The 23,036-nt window shown below is 41.8% G+C and overlaps 1 protein-coding gene across 1 annotated transcript; it reads right to left on the bottom strand.

Annotated features, from left to right (window-relative positions):
• Positions 1-155: 155 nt before the first annotated feature.
• On the bottom strand, positions 156-22,377 carry TMCO1 (transmembrane and coiled-coil domains 1; the record flags this gene model as incomplete). Its single annotated transcript, XM_084249113.1, has 7 exons — positions 22,090-22,377; positions 21,589-21,666; positions 19,082-19,141; positions 15,218-15,264; positions 12,479-12,546; positions 9,907-10,051; positions 156-254 (listed from the first exon to the last, which is right to left on the bottom strand). The coding sequence occupies exons 1-7, from the start codon at positions 22,157-22,159 to the stop codon at positions 156-158; spliced, it is 567 nt and encodes a 188-aa protein (XP_084105239.1). The 5' UTR covers positions 22,160-22,377.
• Positions 22,378-23,036: the final 659 nt, after the last annotated feature.

A 23,036-nucleotide genomic window follows, 5' to 3' on the forward strand; every position in this document is an offset into this window, starting at 1 on the left:
CTCATTTGAATCATATTTAAAAAGTCTAGAAATAACTAAAAAATAAAATGCAGCCTGAGTGCTAAGGCGGCCTATGGCTCTTGCTACAAAATAGTTGCCAGTCTGATATGAATGTCTGAAAAGGTATGACAGGAATTATCAGGTTCTTTTTGATTTCAAGAGAACTTCCCAGAAGGAGGTGGAGGGCCAAGAAATCCACCTGCCTGCTTGGTGGCAGCTCGTGAAGGGGCAAGACCAAGAATCTTCTGGATGTTCTGTGAAGAAAATAGAATAAATGATTTTTAATGAGAGATAGAGAAGAGTATTTTAATAAACCTCATATGAAGAGAAGGCCTGAAAGTACAACTATGACCTAATATAGGAGGATTACCACTATATTATTTTTTAAAAGGTCTACAAAGTTATGGAACCCCTGGAACAAAAAGCATTCTTCCCTGATAGGACCTTAGTGTACTAACCAATGAGGCAGATTTTTTTCAAGTGAAGAATCATAAGAGGTAATCTTTTAACAGAAAGCACATAAAGTATATAGGTCCTGGGCCTCCCTGGTGGCGCAAGGGTTTAAGACATAACCTACGAAGCTCTCTGCAGCCACTGCAGCGCGGGTTCAATCCCTGGTCAGCCAGGGAGCAACCCACATGGCGCAGCAGACCTCTCCTGACCTCTCCTGCTGCTCCCCTCAGCAGTGTACTTCGGTCGATTTGCCTGTTCTGTTCCCCACTCTGTCACTGGTGGGTCCTCTCACCCCCCGCACCTCTGGCCTACTCCCCAGCTCTTGTATGCATAAATAAATAAATCTTTAAAAAAAAACAAAGTATGTAGGTCCTACTTAGCCACCTCATTATCTTCCTCATTCAGTAGGATGTGGTTCCCTACCCGCAGATTCAGCCAAGTGCAGGTGGAAAATTCGTACTAGGTAATTATTAGTCTTAAAATGTTTATGTCTGTACTGAACATGTACAGACTTTTTCTTATCAATATTCCCCAATCAACAATACAGCATAACAACTATTTACATGGCGTTTATACTGTATTAGGGAATAGAAGTAATCCAGGGATGATTTAAAGTATAAGGGAGGATGTGCACAGGTCACAAACACCATGCATTGTATGTAAGGCACCTGAACATCCATACACTGCAGTATTGGCAGGGGTCATGGAACTAATCCCTTTTGGATACCGTGGGACAACTGTACATTCCTCAGCTTTTTCTTATAGCAAGGTCTTTTTTGGAGAATGGATATTCTGGTTGGATTTCGTTATTACTGCATGATTTGAAGCTGAAACTGAAACATTCCATTTCAATTGTTTTGAACGGGTAAGAGAGTTTACTCTTGCAAAGCAATCTGAGTCCAGAATCCTCCTAGATTTTTCACACCTTCCCTCATCTTTTTCAGTTGTCACACTTGTAGCTAATTCCAAAGTTTTTAAAGAAATTCACACATATTAAACTAGTTTTCATAAAAAAAAACTTTTTATCTTCCATTTCATCAGTTAATATAACAAACTTAAATTATATAAATATAACAAAACCAGCATATGAAACAATTCACAGCTCTGCAGCACAAGTTTGATCCCCAGCTCACTAGGGAGCAATCCACATGGCACAGCAGACCTCTTCTGTCTCGCCCACTGCTCTCCTCAGCAGTGTATTTCAGTCAGTCTGCCTGTTCTGTTCCCCACTCTGTCTCTGGCGAATCCTCTCACCCTCCCCCCGCCCCCATCTCTGGCCTGTACCATGGCTTTTGTATGTATAAATAAATCTTTAAAAAATTTTTAAATTAAAAAAAATTAATTAAAATATCCTACATGGGCCTCCCTGGTGGCGCAGCAGTTGAACGCTGGGTTGCGAAGCTGCCCGCTGCCTCTGCGGCGCCAGTTCGATCCCCGGCTGCTCCCCGGCCACCAGAGGAGGGTCCCACATGGCGCGCAGACCTCTCCTGCCGCCCGCTGCTCCCCTCAGCAGTGTACTTCGGTCCTTCTGCCTGCTCTGCTCCCCGCTCTGGCTCTGGTGAATTCTCTCACCCTCCCGTGCTTCTGACTGTACCCAGTGCTTGTATAAATAAATAAAATAAATCTTTAAAAAATAAAATAAAATAAAATAAAATAAAATATCCTACAGATAATGAGTTTCCCACTATGTAGCAGGTATTTTTGTATATGTTATACCCTTTATATCTTTCAACAAAATCATCCATTAAAGTTGACTTCTTCCCTATATATATATATTTTTTTTTTTTGGTGGGACCCTCGCCGGCGGCCGGGGAATGAACCGGCGCTGCAGAGGCTGCGGGCAGCCTTGCAGACCAGTGCTCAACTGCTGCGCCACCAGGGGAGGCCCTTCCCTATATTCTTTTTTTTTTTTTTAAAGATTTATTTATTTATTTATACAAGCACTGGGTACAGTCAGAAGCGCGGGAGGGTGAGAGGATTCACCAGAGCCAGAGCGGGGAGCAGAGCAGGCAGAAGGACCGGAAGTACACTGCTGAGGGGAGCAGTGGGCGTGGCAGGAGAGGTCTGCGCGCCATGTGGGACCCTCCTCCAGTGGGCAGGGAGCAGCCGGGGATCGAACCAGCACTGCAGAGGCTGCGGGCAGCTTCGCAACCCAGCGCTCAACCACTGCGCCACCAGGGAGGCCCTCCCTATATTCTCTTAATTCTCCTCCTTGAGGTCAATTTTCTTTTGACCTCAAATTTCTGAGGTCAGATCTTCTTTTTTTTAAACAAGATTTATTTATTTATACAAGAACTGGGGTACAGGCCAGAGGCGAGGGAGGGTGAGAGGATTCAACAGAGACAGAGCAGGGAGCAGAACAGGCAGAATGACTGAAATACACTGCTGAGGGGAGGAGTGGGCGAGACAGGAGAAGTCTGCCTCGCCATGTAGGTTGCTCCACGACAGGTGGGGATTGAATCCACGCTGCAGTGGCTGTAGACAGCTTCGCAGTGCTGCACTCAACTGCCTGCGCCACCAGGGAGGCCCCTTTCAGATAGATCTTCTTAATTAGCAAGATTTTATTTAGAAATATCCATTTTGCTAAAACATAGGCACTGTAATATATACTGAAGATAATACTGAATATAACAGAAATGCAACGTAGAATATGTGGTAAGGATTGTGACAAAAATAATTACTTTGAATTTTTGTCCAGTCCTGTGTAATTGGATAGCCACTGAAGAGTACATGCCTTAAAGGAAAAAACAAAGGAAAGACATTTTCCCGTAATCATGCCTTCTGTTGGAAAAAAAAAAAACAAAAACAGAAAAATACCACCACAGGATTTGCGTTCCTTCCTCTTCGCAAAGGATAAGAAAGAACCGGTGATCAAGACAAGGAAGTTGTTGGTTGCTAACTGGATATTTTGGGAAGACCCAGGTCACAGGCAATAAACACATTCTGCTAAATTTTATCCCTTAGTCATTGGTCTAAAATAACTCCACCAAGGCAATCTTCAGTTCCCTCCTGGCAACCAGACTTAGCTTCCAACTGATGACAATTTCTCATCAAGTTCCCATAATACAATCTTTACTACATTCATAAAGCTGGTATTAAATGCAATCCCTCAAATATACCATCTAATAGTCCCAAGATTTTCACATTATATCTGCAAAGGCTTTTTGGGAGAATGGCATAGAGATGAAATATTTACTGGGAAAAAATACAATACTGGTATATCTTAAATATTTTGAGTTAGCAGTCAGAAGACTCCAGAAAACAAAAAGCAATTTCTCTTCATTTAACCAAATCTCAATTTCCTGCACTCAAAAGGAGATGACTAGATCAACCATTTTTAGAAACTATAAGCCACATTCCTTTCTTTAAACAAAATCCCATGTAAAAAACCAGTAGAGAAAAAGATAAAAAAGGGTCATGAACATGAAGTCTCCTGCTGACTATCTGCACCTTCAAGGAGCCATAGTCTCCTGTGGCTGTGGCTCTAACATTCTAGAAAATGTCTATATTGTAAATTATATTGCAGACTTCAACACATATTTTACAAAGAGTAAACTGAAATTCCAAAAGAAATATTCATTTTCAGTGAATATTTTCTGTCCTAGTTGTCCAAGGGCTTCCTGTGTAATAAAGGTCTTTTAGGGAAAGTCAGGGATCAATCTCTTTTTCTCTCTCCCTCTTAACCATTTTTCAAATGAAAATTTCCCTACATCTCTTGTTTAGTCAATTATTTGAGGATTAGTCAAGAATATTAGAATGCAAATGAGATTTTTTAAATCTCATAATGGATGGCAGACCCCAGATGGGCACCATGTGGTGTGTCAAACTCAGAATGTGTAGCCTTTGCTGGTTTGAGAATAAAAGGACAGGGTTAGGGCAAAAATTGCTTATAATTGAGGTAAAACATACTGGAAAATAGAGTTGACAGAGGAGAGCTTAAAACTCTATATCCAAAGTTTGCCCACATCTCTGGCTGACTCAAACTATACATTTATGAAACAGCCTTCAAGAAGCCCAGTTAGGACTAAAATAACTGAAATATCTGGTGCTACCAACCACAGAGGAGAAGAGTTTGGAGAATGAGCACCAAGTTCATTGTCTACTTAAGCAAAAAGAAAATCAATACTATTTCAAAGAATAATGGAATCCAGAGTCTATACAACCCATCATTCACAATGTCCAAGATACAATCTAAAATTACTAAACATATACCAGTAACAGGGTAACAAGACGCACACTTAAGAGAAAAGGTTAACAGATAAAGCTTAACCTTGAGACAATCCTGATGTTGGAATTAGAAGACAAACTTTTTATTTTTTTTTAATAGAGGCATGCTTTATTTATTTGTTTGCTGGTTTGTTTGTTTGTTTTGTTTATACATGCACTGGGTACAGTCAGAAGTGCGGGAGGGTGAGAGAATTCACCAGAACCAGAGCAGGGAGCAGAGCAGGCAGAAGGACCGAAGTACACTGCTGAGGGGAGCAGCGGGCGGCAGGAGAGGTCTGCACGCCATGTGGGACCCTCCCCGGTGGCCGGGGAGCAGCCGGGGATCGAACCGGCGCCGCAGAGGCCGCGCGCAGTTTCGCAACCCAGCGCTCAACCGCTGCGCCACCGGGGAGGCCCTAGAAGACAAACTTTTTTAAAGCATAGTTTTCTAAAAAACTATGCTTAATGACATTTTTAAAAAAGCATTCATAAGCTATGAACAAGTAGGAAATCTCAGCAGGGATAAAGGAAGAAAAATAAAGAGGATAGGAAGAAAAGGAGGAAGGGAGAGGAAGGAAAAGAATAACCAAATGAAATTCTGGAATGAAAAAAACACTGCATCAAAAATTTTAAAACATTGAATGTTTTTAGAGTCAACTCAGATTAGAGATGCCAGAGGAGTAAAAGAACTTGAAGAGAGAGTAATAGAAATTACCCTATCTCCAGAAGAGATATACCCTTAAAACATATGCAGTGTTATAAACCAACATTACCAGAATTTTAGGAAGAGAGAAAGAATAGGGCAAAAAAAGATCACTAGAGAAATAATAGCTGAAATTGTCCTAGATTTAGTGAAAACCAGCAAGTCTAGTAGAATAAAATGTTTTAAAATAACCTAGGTACATCACAGTCAAATTGCTCAAAGCCAAACTTAAAAAGAAAAATCTGAGCACAGCTAGAGAAAAGGAAGGAACATGTTATCCAGAAATACAAAATATGAAGGCCTTCTCATCAAAAACAATAGAGGCGAGAAGACAGCAGAGAAGCACTTTAAAATGCTGAAAGAATTAAAACAAATGCAGAGTCAACCCATAATTTTATGTACAGTGAAAATATTCTTCAAGAATAAAGATTTTAAAAAAGATCTTTTTAGATAAATAAACATTAAGAGAATTTGTTACCAGATTTGCAGTATAAGAAATACACACACAAAGAAAGAAATCAGTGTTGTACTGAAATGTACAACACTGTTATATACTGCTACCAACTCTGGGTCCAACAGTCCCTGTATTCACTGCACACTTTCAAGCCTCCACACATCTACTCATCCTGTTTCCCATGCTAACTACACTCCAGTGAGACTGGAAAGCCCTTATCATTCTTTAAGATACAGTGCAAATGGCCCTTTTATATAAAACCCTAGTTTCATAATAGGAACTCCTGGTTATTTATTTTCTCTCCTATATCATGTTACCCCCTCCACACACACACACACAAATGGCATGAATCACATTCTACTATTACTTATGGATTTATCTTCCCATGTAAATGCCACAGGGCAGAGATCATCGCTTTTTACTTTTGTATTCTCAACATCAGAGAGAATCTGACATAGTATAAAGACGTGAATCAATCTTCAGAAATGACAGGAGATATTCTAAATAAAGCACTTAACTCATGCACTGAAATAATTCACAGAGATATCAGATTAAGACAATGCCTCAGTAATTTATTTTTCTCAACTAGTATTTAGCTATCATTTTCTGAACCATATACATTCTCTCACTGAATACATCAGATGAAAATACCCTGTAGATAAGCTATATTGACACTAATGAGTTAAATTCTATCTATACCTTAAGTGACATAAATTAATAGCGAGGTACAGGGGAGGGCAGATATCTGATCCTATCATTTTCATGACTCTAAAATATACTGACATCACAAATAAAAACAAATATACAAGGTTTATCAAAATTCTTTCCCCTAAAAGTCAAAAGTGTGAGAAAAAATAAGATTTACTTATTCTTATCACTGTTCTGATAATATGTAGCTATTGAAGAAGACAATGACAAATCCTCAGTGATACTTTTTTTAGATTATAGTCAAGCATAAAATTATATATTAAAATATGAATGGCAAAAGGAAAAAACAGATAAACGTTTTCTTCTACTTTTCCTCAAAACTACTTTTTGCTTTCAAGAAAGGGAATTCTGGGGTCTCCCTGGTGGCGCAAGGGGTTAAGCATCAGCACTATAAAGCTATCCGCAGCTACTTCAGCACAAGTTTGATCCCTGGCCAGGGAGGTGACCCACATGGTGCAGTACCCCTCTCTTATCTCGCCTACTGCTCCCCTCAGCAGTGTATTTCAGTCAGTCCGCCTGTTCTGCTCCCCACTCTGTCTCTGGTGAAACCTCTCAACCCCTGTACCTCTGGACTACACCCCAGCTCTTGTACACATAAATAAATAAATCTAAAAAAAAAAAAGAAAGGGAATTCTTTTCACAGTTTTTACCATCATATAAATTTATAAGCATAGATCGGTCTTTCCTTAGCTATCTACCAGGTCAATTTAAGTGGCTTTTGACTGAGATTTAGTGTACTATATCTAGAGGCTATCACCAACTTATTCAATCTACTACTGACTCATAAGAAGAAAAAAAAGTTAAGAAAACTTCCTTTTATTATTGAATTCTGTCACTACCCCAGACTAACTTAACACCTCTGATGGAAGCTATCATTTCCGTTGCTACAAATTCACACAAAGGAAATAGTTGTGATGTGAAGGTCAAGATAGCTCATCATTAATCACTAAACAATGAGGAAATAAACAAAGGGAGACAGATAAAATAAGAAAAGATAATTCGATTTATTTTCAATTGCTATGACCTGTTACCATATTTCAATATGTGAAATGAAACTGCCCTATCTTAGGCTGATTAACTGATTAAAGGATTAACTGATTTTAAAAAAATGTCATCTTAAGAAAATCTGCAAGCACTGTTTTTTTCTGTTTTTTTGCTGCTCCTTTACCACTGTTTTCTGTATTCAATAAGCAATTATTTCACTAAGCTGTACCAGTCTAGGAGCTGTAGATGTTCCTATTTTAACTTAATATCACAAACTGTATGCTTTGGCTCTCAGGCCTCAGTATACAAGCGCTGATATGCTGTCTGTTTCTGTTATTTGAATTTTTTAAAAGATGTATTTATTTATGCATACAAGAACTAGGGTGTAGGCAAGATATGGGGGGGGGGGGGTGAGAGGATTCACCAGAGACAGAGTAGGGAGCAGAACAGGTGGATTTATTGAAATACACTGCTGAGGGGAGCAGCAGGTGAAACAGGAGAGATCTTCTGCATCTATCAGCTCCCTGGCTGGGGATCAAACCCATGCTGCAGTAGCTGGGGACTGCCTCATAGTGCTGAGGCACTACTCCGCTGCGCCACCAGGGAGGCCCTGTCATACACATTCTTTGCTAACTATTATAATTGTCTTTTTTTTTTTTTATTTATTTATTTTTTTTTTTGTATAGAGGCATGCTTTATTTATTTGTTTGCTGGTCTGTTTGTTTGTTTTTTTTTGTTTATACATGCACTGGGTACAGTCAGAAGCGCGGGAGGGTGAGAGAATTCACCAGAGCCAGAGCAGGGAGCAGAGCAGGCAGAAGGACCGAAGTACACTGCTGAGGGGAGCAGCGGGCGGCAGGAGAGGTCTGCGCGCCATGTGGGACCCTCCTCCGGTGGCCGGGGAGCAGCCGGGGATCGAACCGGCGCCGCAGAGGCCACGGGCAGCTTCGCAACCCAGCGCTCAACCGCTGCGCCACCGGGGAGGCCCTATAATTGTCTTTTGATATTTCTGCATCTCATCATGACCCTCTTACATCTATGCTTCAGGATGTATTAAGTGTCACAAAATGATTTCGGGAAGCCTTAACTATATAAAGTTGTATTCAATGTGTGAAAGGAGGAGAAGGGAGCATCCGGATATAAAGAAGAACACAACAAAAAGTAAATCTAGGTGAGTAAAACATGAAAACTGCCCGGCAAGTCAGAATGACTGGAGGTTTGTATTTGTGGGGATGAGACAGAAAAGGCGGAGAAAGCAGTAAAAAGATCCTGAAGATATTTGTGAGTTTCAAACTAAAATTCTATTTCCTACTGATTTGTACATGCAAAGACAGAATTCAGAAGACGACAGACAAGTGAGAAAGCATTACTTGTCACAACCAGCCAGCCTCTCCACCACAATGCCTGCTGATTGGCAGTGTATCCAAAAACTGCAGTGCCTTGAAATATAAGGAGTTCTTGAACGAGAAACGTTAATTAAACCCCCCCAGCACCTTTTTAAGTCCCATCTCAAAAATCACTTCATTCTCTAAACCTTTCTGCTTGAATCTTCCTCCACTAATTGAATATTAGTCTCTCTTCGACTAATTGAATATTAAGTCTCTCTTCGATGTTCTCATCACCCGCCCCTCTATACATCTTTCTTAGCTCTTGTCCCTTTCACTATAAATGTCTGATCACTTTGCTGGTCAAATGTAAACTCTATAAACCAAACTATCACAATGGTGAATAACTTAAAATCACCATTTATTACACTTATCTGTGTTCCTAAAGTACGAAAAATTGCTGGAATAATAAGAAAAGATGATGCCGGGCCTCCCTGGTGGCACAACGGGTTGAGCATAGCACTGTGAAGCAATCAGCAGCAGCAGCAGCCTCTGCAGCACAAGTTTGATCCCCCATCAGGGAGCTACCCACATGGCATAGCAGACCTCACCTGTCTCACCCGTTGCTCCGCTCAGCAGTATATTTCAGTCAGTCTGCCTATTCTCTTCCCCACTGTCTCTGGTGAATCTTCTCACCCCCCGCACCTCTGGCCTGTACCCCAGTTCTTGTATGCATAAATAAATAAATCTTTAAAAAAAAAAAGAAAAGATGATGCTGGGAACACAAAAACTACTCTTTACTTCTATACCATTAGATAGCTGCACCTAAGATTGGGATATGGGAGCCATGCTTGGCTTCACGGCTACCTCCCATCCCTAAGAATCAATAACCTAGACCAATGCACTTTAAAACGGCTTTACTAACTATAATGCTGGGATTCTAAAACAAGCAAATGGAAGATCTCGTAGCAAGAGGTAGACACTTGCAGTACTACAGAATTAAGAGCTAACATAGAGTAGGAGAGCAAGGAAGGACCTACATACACATTTAAATAGTGAATGTGGTCACTCACCTGTCGAATAGACATGGTACAGAGAATATACAGGAAGATGAAGGAACAGTCTGTGGTGTCATCCCCCAGGAGATTCCGATGCGACAGTCCTTGGATATAGGAAAGGGGGGTGAAAGGGAGCTTTGCCACCACTCTACCATCAAATCTGAAAAGGAAAAAACAAAGAACTGTTATTTTTGGAAGACTGACAAGCTGCTTAGTTCCAGAGAAGAATCTGAGACAGAAATAGAGTCCCTTGATCTCTAAAAAAACAAAGAAAGGGTGACCTAAAGTCCAAGGATAGAAGGAAGGGCCTACATTTTTCTGATCAGTCTTTTTCTAAACTAGTCATTTTTAGTTTTTTCAATATAAGGACCCCTTAACATTAAAACACTACTAAGGCCCCTAAAACATTTTTGTTTATATCTATCTATAACAATATTTACTACTGTTTTACAAATTCAAACTGAGAAATGTTAAAATATTTATTAAATCATTTAAAAGGTAGCGATTATATGTCAATAGAAATAGTTTTATGTAAAATCTAAAATGAAAAAGATTCAGTTAAAAAAAAACACTTTTTGGCAAATAATGTTTTAATAGAAAACTGCTAATTCTCATAGCTACTTAGTATTCAGGTTGTTACAACATTACATATCATGAAATCTCTGAGGTGCATTCACAAGAGAATGAGGGTAAAAAAGGCAAATAACATCTGAAAAATGTTACAAGAAAAATTTTGATTTCCAGGGCTTCCTAAGAGTCTCCCAGACCTCCAGGGATCCTCAGACTACACTTACAAAACCACTGTGCTAAATCACGACATTAATAGACTTTAAGAATTCTCTTTTCCAGGGCCTCCCCGGTGGCGCAGCGGTTGAGCGCTGGGTTGCAAAGCTGCCCGCAGCCTCTGCAGCACCGGTTCGATCCCCGGCTGCTCCCCGGCCACTGGAGGAGGGTCCCACATGGCGTGCAGACCTCTCCTGCTGCCCGCTGCTCCCCTCAGCAGTGTACTTCGGTCCTTCTGCCTGCTCTGCTCCCCGCTCTGACCCTGGTGAATTCTCTCACTCTCCCATGCTTCTGACTGTACCTAGAACTTGTATAAATAATTCTTAAAAAAAAAGAGAGAAAAGCCCTTTAAAAAAAAAAAAAGTTCCTTATTTCCTTCCCTTGTGTTCTTTAAAAAAGAAGAAGAAAAAAAAAAAAAGAATCCTCTTTTCCAAAGACTGAAAGGTTCCTAACACAAACACTTAAAAGGAGAAACATTTCGGGGCCTCCCCGGTGGCGCAGCGGTTGAGCGCTGGGTTGCGAAGCTGCCCGCGGCCTCTGCGGTGCCAGTTCGATGCCCGGCTGCTCCCCGGCCACCGGAGGAGGGTCCCACATGGCGCGCAGACCTCTCCTGCCGTCCGCTGCTCCCCTCAGCAGTGTACTTTGCTCCTTCTGCCTGCTCTGCTCCCCGCTCTGGCTCTGGTGAATTCTCTCACCCTCCCGCGCTTCTGACTGTACCCAGTGCATGTATAAACAAAACAAACAAACAAACAAAATAAATAAATAAAAACATGCCTCTATTAAAAAAAAATGTTAAAAAAAAAGGAGAAACATTTCTAAAGAGAAACTCATGTAATATCTAGTGGTAAATGAAAAAAAAAAGTAGAGGACTCAATTATAAACACAATATTCTGAGAATTTTTAACATAGTGTTAGTATCTGAGAACAATTCCTTTTATATTTCTAAGATAGACAAGGAAATGTTTCTAAAAGAAAAAAGCCAGAAGAAAATATGATCAGGGTTTATGCTGTTGTGCTGGGGATATCAACTTCTATTATATGCTTCTATGAAAAAGTTATCTAATCAGACAATAATGGAAACTATAAAAATTAAAGTGATGGGGCCTCCCTGGTAGTGCAGTGGGTTGAGTGCCGCACTGTGAAGCTGTCCGCAGCCTCTGCAGTGCGGGTTCGATCCCGGCCAGCCAGCAAGAATCCCACTGGTGCAGCAGACCTCTCCTGTCTCACCCGCTACTCCCCTCAGCAGCGTATTTCATCAATTTGTCTGTTCTGTTCCCCATTCTGTCTCCAGTGAATCCTCTCACCCTCCCGCTCATCTGGCCTATACCCCAGTTCTTGTATAAAAATAAATAAATCTTAAAAAAAAAAAAAAAGTGTGAAAAAATTATAACCTAACATACTCTATCAAAATCAAATTTCCCAGATTTTGGTAATCTTGATTACTTGAAAATTGAACTAAGGTTATGTAAGTGAATGTCTCATATGTCTTAAAAAATAAACACTGAAGTTCTGATTGGTAAAGGGGCATGAAGCCTATAATGTACACTCAAGTGATTAAGAAAATACAAAATAATGTATGTATGAGTACATGCATATATGTGTGTGGGTGTATACATGATACAAAGAATGAGGGGAAAAAGCAAATAGGGCAAATTGTTAACTGTGAATCTGGATAGTGCATATACTATTCTTGCCATTTTTCTGTAATTTTGAAACATTTAAAATATTACCAAAAAGTTAATTGCTCACATGTAACGTTCACTTGGAGCAAAAGTTAGATAAAGCCATATAAAAAGACACTCACATGGAATTGAACATTCCCATTAAAGCAGTAAAACAGAAGCCAATGGCAAACATGGATTTCATTCGAACCTGTAAGGAGACCAGAGAACTGTCAGCTCACACTAAAGAAAAACCACTAACAGCACACCCACATTTGGATTTTAAGTAATTTTTTTATATGCACTCCTTAGTAAAAAAGTTATTTGATTAACCCATCCTCTACCTCTTTACCTTGACACCTTCCGATAAATAGTATGGGCTGGCCATGTGACTAAGTTTTAGTTAATGAATTATAAGTACAAGTACTGATAGGCCCTTTAAAAAGGGACAAACACAGCCAACATCCCTTGGACCTTTGGCCCACTATTCTTGCCTAGAATTAAGAATATAACACCTGAAGATAAGCAGTTATCAAACGACCAACAACCTTAAACTAGATATGGCAGAAGCTGAGATCTTGATGACATTATTGAGCTGCTTCACCACCTGGACTGCCAACTCTAGACTTCTTGAGCAAGGAAAAGAAAAACCATTTATCTGTTTAAACTATTGTCACTTATTCTAGTTCAAACTTCCTTAATGATATATGCCATAAAAGTATAAATAAAGAGAAGACTGCTAAGACTGGTTATTGGGCAATTTTTATCTCTTCTTTCTGTAATTTCCAAATTTACTACTGTGAACGTGTAATAACAATTCACAGAAGAGAAAAGCTATTTTTTAAAAAAAAGGACTTCTAAATATAATCTTTCTTTTTTTAAAGATTTATTTATGTATCCAAGAACTGGGGTATAGGCCAGAGGTATTGAGGGGGGCAGTGAGAGGATTCACCAGAGACAGAGCGGGGAGCAGAACAGGCAGATTGACTGAAATACACTCTGAGGGGCACAGCAGGTGAGAAAGGAGAGGTCTGCTGTGCCATGTGGGTCAGCTCCCTGGCGAGGGATCAAACTTGTGCTACAGTGGCTGCCGATAACTTCATTGTGCTGAGACTTAACTCCCTGCACCATCAGGAAGGCCCCCTAAATATAATCTTTCATAATAAGAATTTCAAGAAACAGAAGATAGAGAAATATGACAAAGGTCTCTTGGTAAGCACAAGACTACTGTTGCAGAGCTCAGATGCTCTGTTAAACATACAGAAATTAAGTAGAAAAATCAGTCAAATCATATCATTAGCTTATCTATACTTTAGAAAAATACGCTTAAACAAACTTCTCTTTATAAATAAGAAATGAGTAATGAAATCACTTTTCTTTCCACTATATGGTATGCCTAACACTCAGAACAAAAGACAACAATAGAGCCTATCTATAATGCCTCATCCAGGTCACCATAAAATCAAAGATTCAGGAAGAAAAAGAAAATAAGTAATTTCATTTGAAAATTTAAGGGGTACACATTGTGAAGTCTGTGAAAGGGACAAGCTATAATCTTCAAGACAGTCTCACAAAGCTATTCATGAGGCACCATGTCTGGCCACAAAGGTGGCAAGAAGACCCTGAAGCAGCCCAAGAAGCAGGCCAAGGAGATGGACAAGAAAGGTAAGGCAGGGCCTCCCCAGTGGCGCAGCGGTTGAGCGCTGGGTTGCGAAGCTGCCCGCGGCCTCTGCGGCGCCGGTTCGATCCCCGGCTGCTCCTCGGCCACCGGAGGAGGGTCCCACATGGCGCACAGACCTCTCCTGCCGCCCGCTGCTCCCCTCAGCAGTGTACTTCGGTCCTTCTGCCTGTTCTGCTCCCCACTCTGGCTCTGGTGAATTCTCTCACCCTCCCGCGCTTCTGACTGTACCCAGTGCATGTATAAACAAAACAAACAAACAAACCAGCAAAACAAAGCATGCCTCTATAAAAAAAAAAAAAAAAAAAAGGTAAGGCATTCAAGCAGAAACAGGAAGGGGAGAAGGGAAGGGAAGGCCCCAAGACCACAGGTGGAATTAAGGAATCTGGCAAAAACTAAGCTGTTGCTTGTGCCTGAGGCAATGGTGTTCCTCATTACACTCCTATTTAAACATTTGGATTCCCTCACATATCTGTTGCCACCAATTGCTAGAATAGGGTGTCTTGGAGTCTGTTGTACATTTAAGAATAAACTCTTGTTTAAAAAAAAAAATCAGGGCCTCCCTGGTGGTGCAAGGGGTTGAGTGCAGCACTGTGAAGCTGTCTGCAGCCTCTGCAGCGTGAGTTCGATCCCCAGCCAGGGATACACCCACGTGGCACAGCAGACCTCTCCTGACTCGCCCGCTGCTCCCCTAAGCAGTGTACTGTGGTCTATCTGCCTGTTCTGTTTCCCACTCTGTCTCTGGTGAATCCTCTCACCTCCCACATGTCTGGCCTGCACCCCACTTCTTGTAACCATAAATAATCTTTAAAAAAAAATCATACACAGGCTTGTGTTCTCTTCAGTTCTTCTCACCCAGCTGTTTTTACGTTAGCTGTGAAGTCAGAGTAAACCCAGTGGAGAATTCTGCCAAAGGGTGCTTGTCTTCAGTCTTTGTTCTATCCTGAATTCTGTGCTACTAGAATAAAGCCAACTCACTTGAAATGGAAAAGAAAAACAAGCTATTCATATTACTGAAGGGACAGTTCAGCCCACTAGCCTATTTTTTACTTCCATATGGTCCAGAAATATTCACAATATTATTTATAACCTGCATAGACTATAACTTTCTAAAAAGGAAAGTACAGTGCACTTAATATAAATCAGGGTCTTTGGCTAAAAAAATTTATGTGATTTACCATGAATTTATAGTTAGGACTCTTACCATTGACAAATCTCTGTTGTTATTCTTCAGTTTCTCTTCTTGCCTCTCTGAGAAGAATTAATTAAATGGTTAATTACACACAATACAGAGCATTAAGTAGATATTAAAATATCACAGCTTGGGTATTATAAATACTTCTGCCTTAATATCACTTAAAAAGATGAGCAGAACACCTAAAATATTGTTACTTTGTACTAACACAAAATTAAAATGCAGCAGAGCATGAAAATATTTCCAGTCAAATAAATAAAAATATTTAAAGTTTAATTTTTAAAAATCACCTCTTTTTATTTTTTTTTAAAGATTTATTTATTTATTTATACAGGCACTGGGTACAGTCAGAAGTGCGGGCCGGTGAGAGAATTCACCAGAGCCAGAGCAGGGAGCAGAGCAGGCAGAAGGACCGAAGTACACTGCTGAGGGGAGCAGCGGGTGGCAGGAGAGGTCTGCACGCCATGTGGGACCCTCCTCCGGTGGCCGGGGAGCAGCCGGGGATCGAACCGGCGCCGCAGAGGCTGCGGGCAGCTTTGCAACCCAGCGCTCAACTGCTGCGCCACCGGGGAGGCCCTAAAAATTACCTCTTGTGTTAAGTGTTTTAACACAGTACATTAAGATATTCTCCTATTATATCAGCAGTAATTACCAAATTAGTTGATTCATAAGTGTAAAATAATAATTGTATTTCGGCTTCAAATATTAATTACCCATCTGGCATATTTAACCCATCTTTGTTTCTTTAAGAGAATACATAAATTTTAGGGCCTCCCCGGTGGCGCAGCGGTTGAGCGCTGGGTTGCGACGCTGCCCGCGGCCTCTGCGGCGCCGGTTTGATCCCCGGCTGCTCCCTGGCCACCGGAGGAGGGTCCCACATGGCGTGCAGACCTCTCCTGCCGCCCGCTGCTCCCCTCAGCAGTGTATTTCGGTCCTTCTGCCTGCTCTGCTCCCCGCTCTGGCTCTGGTGAATTCTCTCACCCTCCCGTGCTTCTGACTGTACCCAGTGCATGTATAAACAAAAAACAAACAAACAAACCAATAAATAAATAAATTAAATATGCCGCTATTAAAAAAAAAGAATACATAAATTTTAAAAGCCAATTAATACATGGGCCTCCCCGGTGGCGCAGTGGTTGAGCGCTGGGTTGCGAAGCTGCCCGCAGCCTCTGCGGCGCCAGTTCGATCCCCGGCTGCTCCCTGGCCACCAGAGGAGGGTCCCACATGGTGCGCAGACCTCTCCTGCCGCCCGCTGCTCCCCTCAGCAGTGTACTTCGGTCCTTCTGCCTGTTCTGCTCCCTGCTCTGGCTCTGGTGAATTCTCTCACCCTCCCGCGCTTCTGACTGTACCCAGTGCATGTATAAATAAACAAACAAACTAAATAAATAAAGCATGCCTCTATTTAAAAAAAAAAAAAAAGCCAATTAATACAAATTTGAAATTTAGGTTACTTGATATCATAGTCAAGTCTAAAAATAACCAGTTATGTCACTTAGCTAGGAAATGACACATATATTTCATTTATCATATGCACAGAACCCAAACTGTATTCCATCAACATAAGGGACATCATTTCTGTACCTACAAAGAAACAGACCCAACAATGGGGCACTGACTTGTCAGAGATCACAAAATTGTTTTATGGCCACGCCAGGACAAGTTTGAGCTTCCTGACTCCCAGACCAACGGTCTCTGTACACATCATGCAACCACCTACTTTGATCATGTATTTTTATTACCAGGATTAATTTATTCAACAAACATTTATGTCTGCCTACTATGTGCCAGGTACTTTTTTGAGCTAAATGGATTAAATGAATGAACATAACACATAAAAATCCTCTCACAGGCAGATTATAAAATAAAAATATAAAACCCTCTAAAACAAAAAACATGACATTGCAATATTTTTAACTGGTGTTAAGGACTGGTAAATTCAGGCAAGAAAAGGAAAGGAACATGAACAGGCCTACAGGAAGACTTTCAGATTGGACTATAGTTTCTAAACCATTCATCATGCAATGAAGATTTGATCCTATACCCTTAACTGCTGCAGTCTGTACTCCTTGGGAGGAAAAGGACACAGGCAGGAGAGAGTAGAGGTGTTGAAGACATATAGTAGGAAATGAACAAGAACGAACAGAGTTAAGGTCTATCTTCCATCTTACAATGTAGCAAAAAAATTTTTTTTAATTGTGGAGGCTGAAAACTGGGGTCAGAGCTGATGAGGTGAATTTGCATGAAGCAAGTTAAAGAGGAATTGGATTACCAATGAAGGAGAAGGCTTGGGGTGGAGATCTAAAAAGAAAGGTACAGAAAATATGTTTGTCAGAAACTTTGGTGGATCCTTGACACCCTACTACTCTCAACCAACACCAAGTCCTGGTAATATTCCTTTTAGATATTTAGTTCTCTTAGATATTTATGAATCCAACCTCTCTCCTCCTTACTACCTCCTCCTTAGTTAGGATTTCTAACATCTCTTACCTATATTATTTGAAAACTCCTAACCAATCTCACTGCCTCCAAATATGTTAACTCAAACCTACCTTCCACAAAGCAGCCTGTCAGATTTACTTAAAAGGCAAAATTATGGTACTCCCCCGCTTAAAAATCCTTCTATGGCTTTTAAAAATGTTCTCCCATAGAATTTTGTCCTGGGATAAAAGCAGTGATGTAGTTATAGGGACAAAGCTTCTAAACCAAAGACAATTTCACAACAATTTTTTCCTGATTTCAGAATCAGAAAGCATAATAAAATATAAATACAAATCATATCTAATAATTTACAAATTGTCTTTTTGGAATAGAATCACATTCTGTAATTCAATTCTAAATTACACTGACAAAACAAAAACTGTCATTATTTTTAAGCTGTCATTATTTTTTAAAACTAGATAACAATGACTTAAAAAATTTCCGGGCCTCCCCGGTGGCGCAGCGGTTGAGCGCTGGGTTGCGAAGATGCCCGCGGCCGGTTCGATCCCCAGCTGCTCCCCGGCCACCGGAGGAGGGTCCCACATGGCGCGCAGACCTCTCCTGCCGCCCGCTGCTCCCCTCAGCAGTGTACTTCGGTCCTTCTGCCTGCTCTGCTCCCCGCTCTGGCTCTGGTGAATTCTCTCACCCTCCCGTGCTTCTGACTGTACCCAGTGCATGTATAAACAAAACAAACAAACAAATAAATAAATAAATAAAACATGCCTCTATTAAAAAAAAAAAAAATTTCCTACCACTTAGTGGATTACCATTACAAGTCAACCTTGTAAGGAAGCTATGGCAACAATGTATACAAATAACGCAGACTTAATTAGAAATAAATCTCAGATATGAAAAACGAAAGGCTTTACAAACTAAAGCAATCCTCAGTCAAGTTGAAAAGTGGTGAAGGTCAACATTACACTAAAACTAAAATTTCAAAGCTAAGAACAAAAAGGAGCACCTGCTTAAACTTGTCCTAAAAATAGTTGAATCAGGGCCTCCCTGTTGGCGCAAGGGTTTAAGATGCAACCCATGAAGCTATTCACAGCCACTGCAGCACAAGTGCGATCCCCGGCCAGGAAGATACCCACATGGCACAGCAGACCTCTCCTGATTCACCCACTGCTCCCCTCAGCAGTGTATTTCAGTCAATCTGCGTGTTCTGTTCCCCACTCTAATTCTGGTGAATCCTCTCACCCCTCACCACATACACCTCTGGCCTTACCCCAGTTCTTTTATAAACAATAAAATAAATCTTTAAAAAAAAAGTTTGAATCAAGTAAAATAAAGTATGTATGCAAACACTATTATCACTATTAAAAATTTCATTGTATCATCACAAAAATATTTTGCCAAGAAAATCTAAATTTTATGTATACCAATAACTCATCTTACCTATTTTCTTTTTTTGTTGTCGACCTGCAGACTCTGTTATTGTTTCCTTCTTCTTTTCCACTGAAAACAAAATAGTAACAGTCAAAATTATGCACTATGCTAAAGAAACAAAGGATGCTTATCACAACTGAGCCAATGAAAGACTACAAGAAAATTACAAACTGGGGCCTCCCCGGTGGCTCAGCGCAGCCTCCGCAGTGCGGGTCCGATTCTCGGCCTGCCAGGGAGATTCCCACATGGCATGGCAGACCTCTCCTGTCTCACCCGCTGCTCTCCTCAGCAGTGCTTTCGGTCGGTCTGTCTGTTCTACTCCCCACTCTGTCTCTGGTGAATCCTCTCACCTTCCCACGCCTCTGGCCTGCACCCCAGCTATTGTATAAATAAAAAATAAATCTTTTTTTTTTAAGATTTATTTATTTATACAAGCACTGGGTACAGTCAGAAGCGCGGGAGGGTGAAAGGATTCACCAGAGCCAGAGTGGGGAGCAGAGCAGGCAGAAGGACCGAAGTACACTGCTGAGGGGAGCAGTGGGCGGCAGGAGAGGTCTACGCGCCATGTGGGACCCTCGCCAGGCGGCCAGGGATTGAACTGGCACTGCAGAGGCTGCGGGCAGCTTCGCAACCCAGCGCTCAACCACTGAGCCACAGGGGAGGCCCTAAAAAATAAATCTTTAAAAAAAAAAAGAAAATTACAAACTGACTGATTATGCTCTCAACTGATTTTTTTTAAAAACATCTTTGTTTTTTCACAATAAAGGATTTCTCCCCTCAGGTATGGTCACCATAGTTTTACCACCACCAAAGCACCCATAGTCCCATCATAGTCACTGTGTTCTCCTTCCCCCGTTTCCAGCATCTTTTCCCATACCTGTTGACAGTAAAAAGTAGACACAATGTTCTAAGGAAAACAATATTGTAAACATCATTAATCAAATACCCATAAAAGATTATATGAAAATACAATCACAGGGGCCTCCCCCGTGGCGCAGCGGTTGAGCGCTGGATTGCGAAGCTGCTCGCAGCCTCTGCAGCACCAGTTCAATCCCCGGCCACCGGGTGAGGGTCCCACATGGCGCACAGACCTCTTCTGCCTCGCCTGCTGCTCCCCTCAGCAGTGTACTTCAGTCCTTCTGCCTGTTCTGCTCCCTGCTCTGGCTCTGGTGAATCCTCTCACCCTCCCGCACTTCTGACTGTACCCAGTGCTTGTATAAAATAAATAAAAAAATCTGTCTTTAAAAAAAAAAAAAAAAGTTGAAATACCTTCACTCACCTCTAGAAGAGTAATATCTTAAGGAAAAAAAAAAAAAGAAAATACAATCACAAAACTGAGATTTTCTTATCAGCTGAGAGTGATTCCTTAGGTAAAGTGTAAGCACAATTTTCAATTGTGCTCTCAGGTTACTACAGTGGCCTATAGTTTCATTCTCATTTTCACTATAGAAGACAGGAATACATTCATTCAGTTATGGTTACCTAAATAATAGGTACAATTGTAGACAGATAAATGAAAATAATACATGCTTACTGAGTTTTGATAAACACTCTAGCGTACCTAAGACCATAACACCGTAATACCAACATCACCTCACCTGATACTTACCCTAAAAGCAAGAATATTAAAGAATTATATTAAAAATTATAATTATGAGGCCTCCCTGGTGGCCTAGAGGTTAGGTCTCAGTGCTATCACTGCTAAGGTCTAAGTTCCATCCCTGGCCAGGGAGCTAACCCACATGGCACAGCAGCCCTCTCCCTTCTTGCCTACTGCTCCCTCCCTGTCTTGCCTACTGCTCCCCTGAGCAGTGTATTTAGTAAAATTGCCTGTTCTGCTCCCTGCTCTGTCTCTGGTGAATCCTCTCACCTCCCCATATCTCTGGCCTACACCGCAGCTGCTGCACCATGGAGCTCACCTCCCTGGCTGCTGATCAAACCCATGCTGCAATAGTTATGTATTACTTCATAGTGCTGGCGTTTAACCCCTTTGGCCACCATGGAGGGGATCTCTTGAGAATAATCACAGTACATAACACCTACCTCTCAGGGCTCTTACTCTGTTTTAGTTTTTGTTATACAATTTACATAAAAGTCTTACATTTCTACACAAACTTTCAGTTGGATTCATATTTGTATTCCTATAAAGTTTGTTGTTTTGTTTTTTTAGAATTATTTATTTTCTACAAGCACTGGGTACAGTCAGAAGCGCGGGAGGGCAAGAGAATTCACCAGAGCCAGAGCAGGGAACAGAACAGGCAGACTGATGAAATACACTGCTGAGGGGAGCAGCAGGTGCTGCAGGAGAGGTCTGCGCGCCACGTGGGACCCTCGCCCAGGGAATCAGACCGGCACTGCAGAGGCTGCGGGCAGCTTCGCAGCCCAGCACTCAACCGCTGCGCCACCAGGTGAGGCCCTCCTATAAAGTTTTTATATCAGTTGATGCTCCTACTGTGAGCATGCATTCAGGAAGCATGACATGTTGAAGCTATTCCAAAGGATGCTACCATACTCACATTTTTTACTCTGTTTTTCCACTTCTGCCTTCAGTCTCTTGTACTTGTCTGTCCTGTAAACCAGGACCCAGGTGATACCTTAAATATTAAGAGCAACATAATAATAAAGTTTGGAACAGTCACAACCGCTATTAGTGGTTACTGTTACATAAGGAAGGATTTCAACTTTCTGCTATATAACTACCAGTAGCTGCTATATACTTAGCAGTACTTAACTTTTTTCAAATGTTAAGACAACTGACGCTTCGACCCAAACGACCGTGATATAAGGTGTCTTCACAAATACACAATGAAATCTACCATCGATCAAAAACACTTGGCCAGGGGATTCCCCACTACCCCTGCAGCTCCAGTCCCCGAGATTCCCTAGAATGGAAAAGATGACACGCTGCCCCTCCCCATAAGCAAGCCTCGCGATCTCTCCTTTGTTGGCGCGAGGGGCCCTGGGCCTAGGATCCTTCCCCTTGGGGGCTGATCAAACGTAAAAGCAGCTGCTCTCACCCTCAGCAAGAAGAGCCGTGCACACAGAGATAAAAACGATGAGCAATGTGTCCGCGAACATGGTACTCATCTCTCACTCTCGTGTCTGACTCCCACCCGCCACAGGGGAAACGCTCCACAACCAGGAAAAAAAGGAACGAACACAATTTTCCCAGATTGCACCACCAACTCCAGTCCACCACCACTACCACCACCTCCACCAAACACGGGCTCTGACAGTCTGGAAGAGCACTTCCGCTTCCGGGGCGCAGCGCCAATAGGGCTTGTTCCGGAATGTTGAGTAGCGGCGTCACACAGCGGAAACCCAGGTCGCGAGCCAGGATTGAAGAGCCGGGTCTCTGGCCAGATCTCGCGAGAGTTGGTACTTGAGCGGCAGACGCAGAGCCTAACCCGGAAGCAATACCCCGCAAGGATGGTGGCCACGCCTGCTCCTCGGCCACATTGTGGCTGTCGGGGCTCGTCGGCTCTTCAACCTTAGCAGAGACAGATTCTGAGGCCGATCGGATAGATTAGCCTGTTTGCGTGAAGCAGGAAGAATAACTGCTGCAAACATGTGCAGGACGCCTGTGTTTAGGCTCCCGGCCACGGATGTGAAACTGGGTACGAAAAATCAATTCGTCGTGGGCTGTTGGTGTCAAGGAAATCACGTCCTAGTGAAGGAGAGAAACGAGTATATGGTGTGACAAGGGTTTTTATAGGTGTATGACCAGATTCTGCGGTGACCCATCCGAGCGCGTGGTCAGAGAAAGCTAGCGAAAGGAATTGAAGCAGAGAATTTAAAGAATAGTCGTGCTTCGGAGAAAGCAAAGAACTTTCTCTGCATAGACACGGATGCTTAAATGTACCCAGTGTGTAATAGGGTGTGAATGATGTGTTTAAGGAAGGGATCTTACACCCAAATGCCTACAGTGGTGAGGCATAAATTATGCAGGCTGAGCATGAGAAAA

Source organism: Talpa europaea (assembly GCF_964194135.1).
Source record: "Talpa europaea genome assembly, chromosome: 12".
Taxonomy (NCBI): domain Eukaryota; kingdom Metazoa; phylum Chordata; class Mammalia; order Eulipotyphla; family Talpidae; genus Talpa; species Talpa europaea.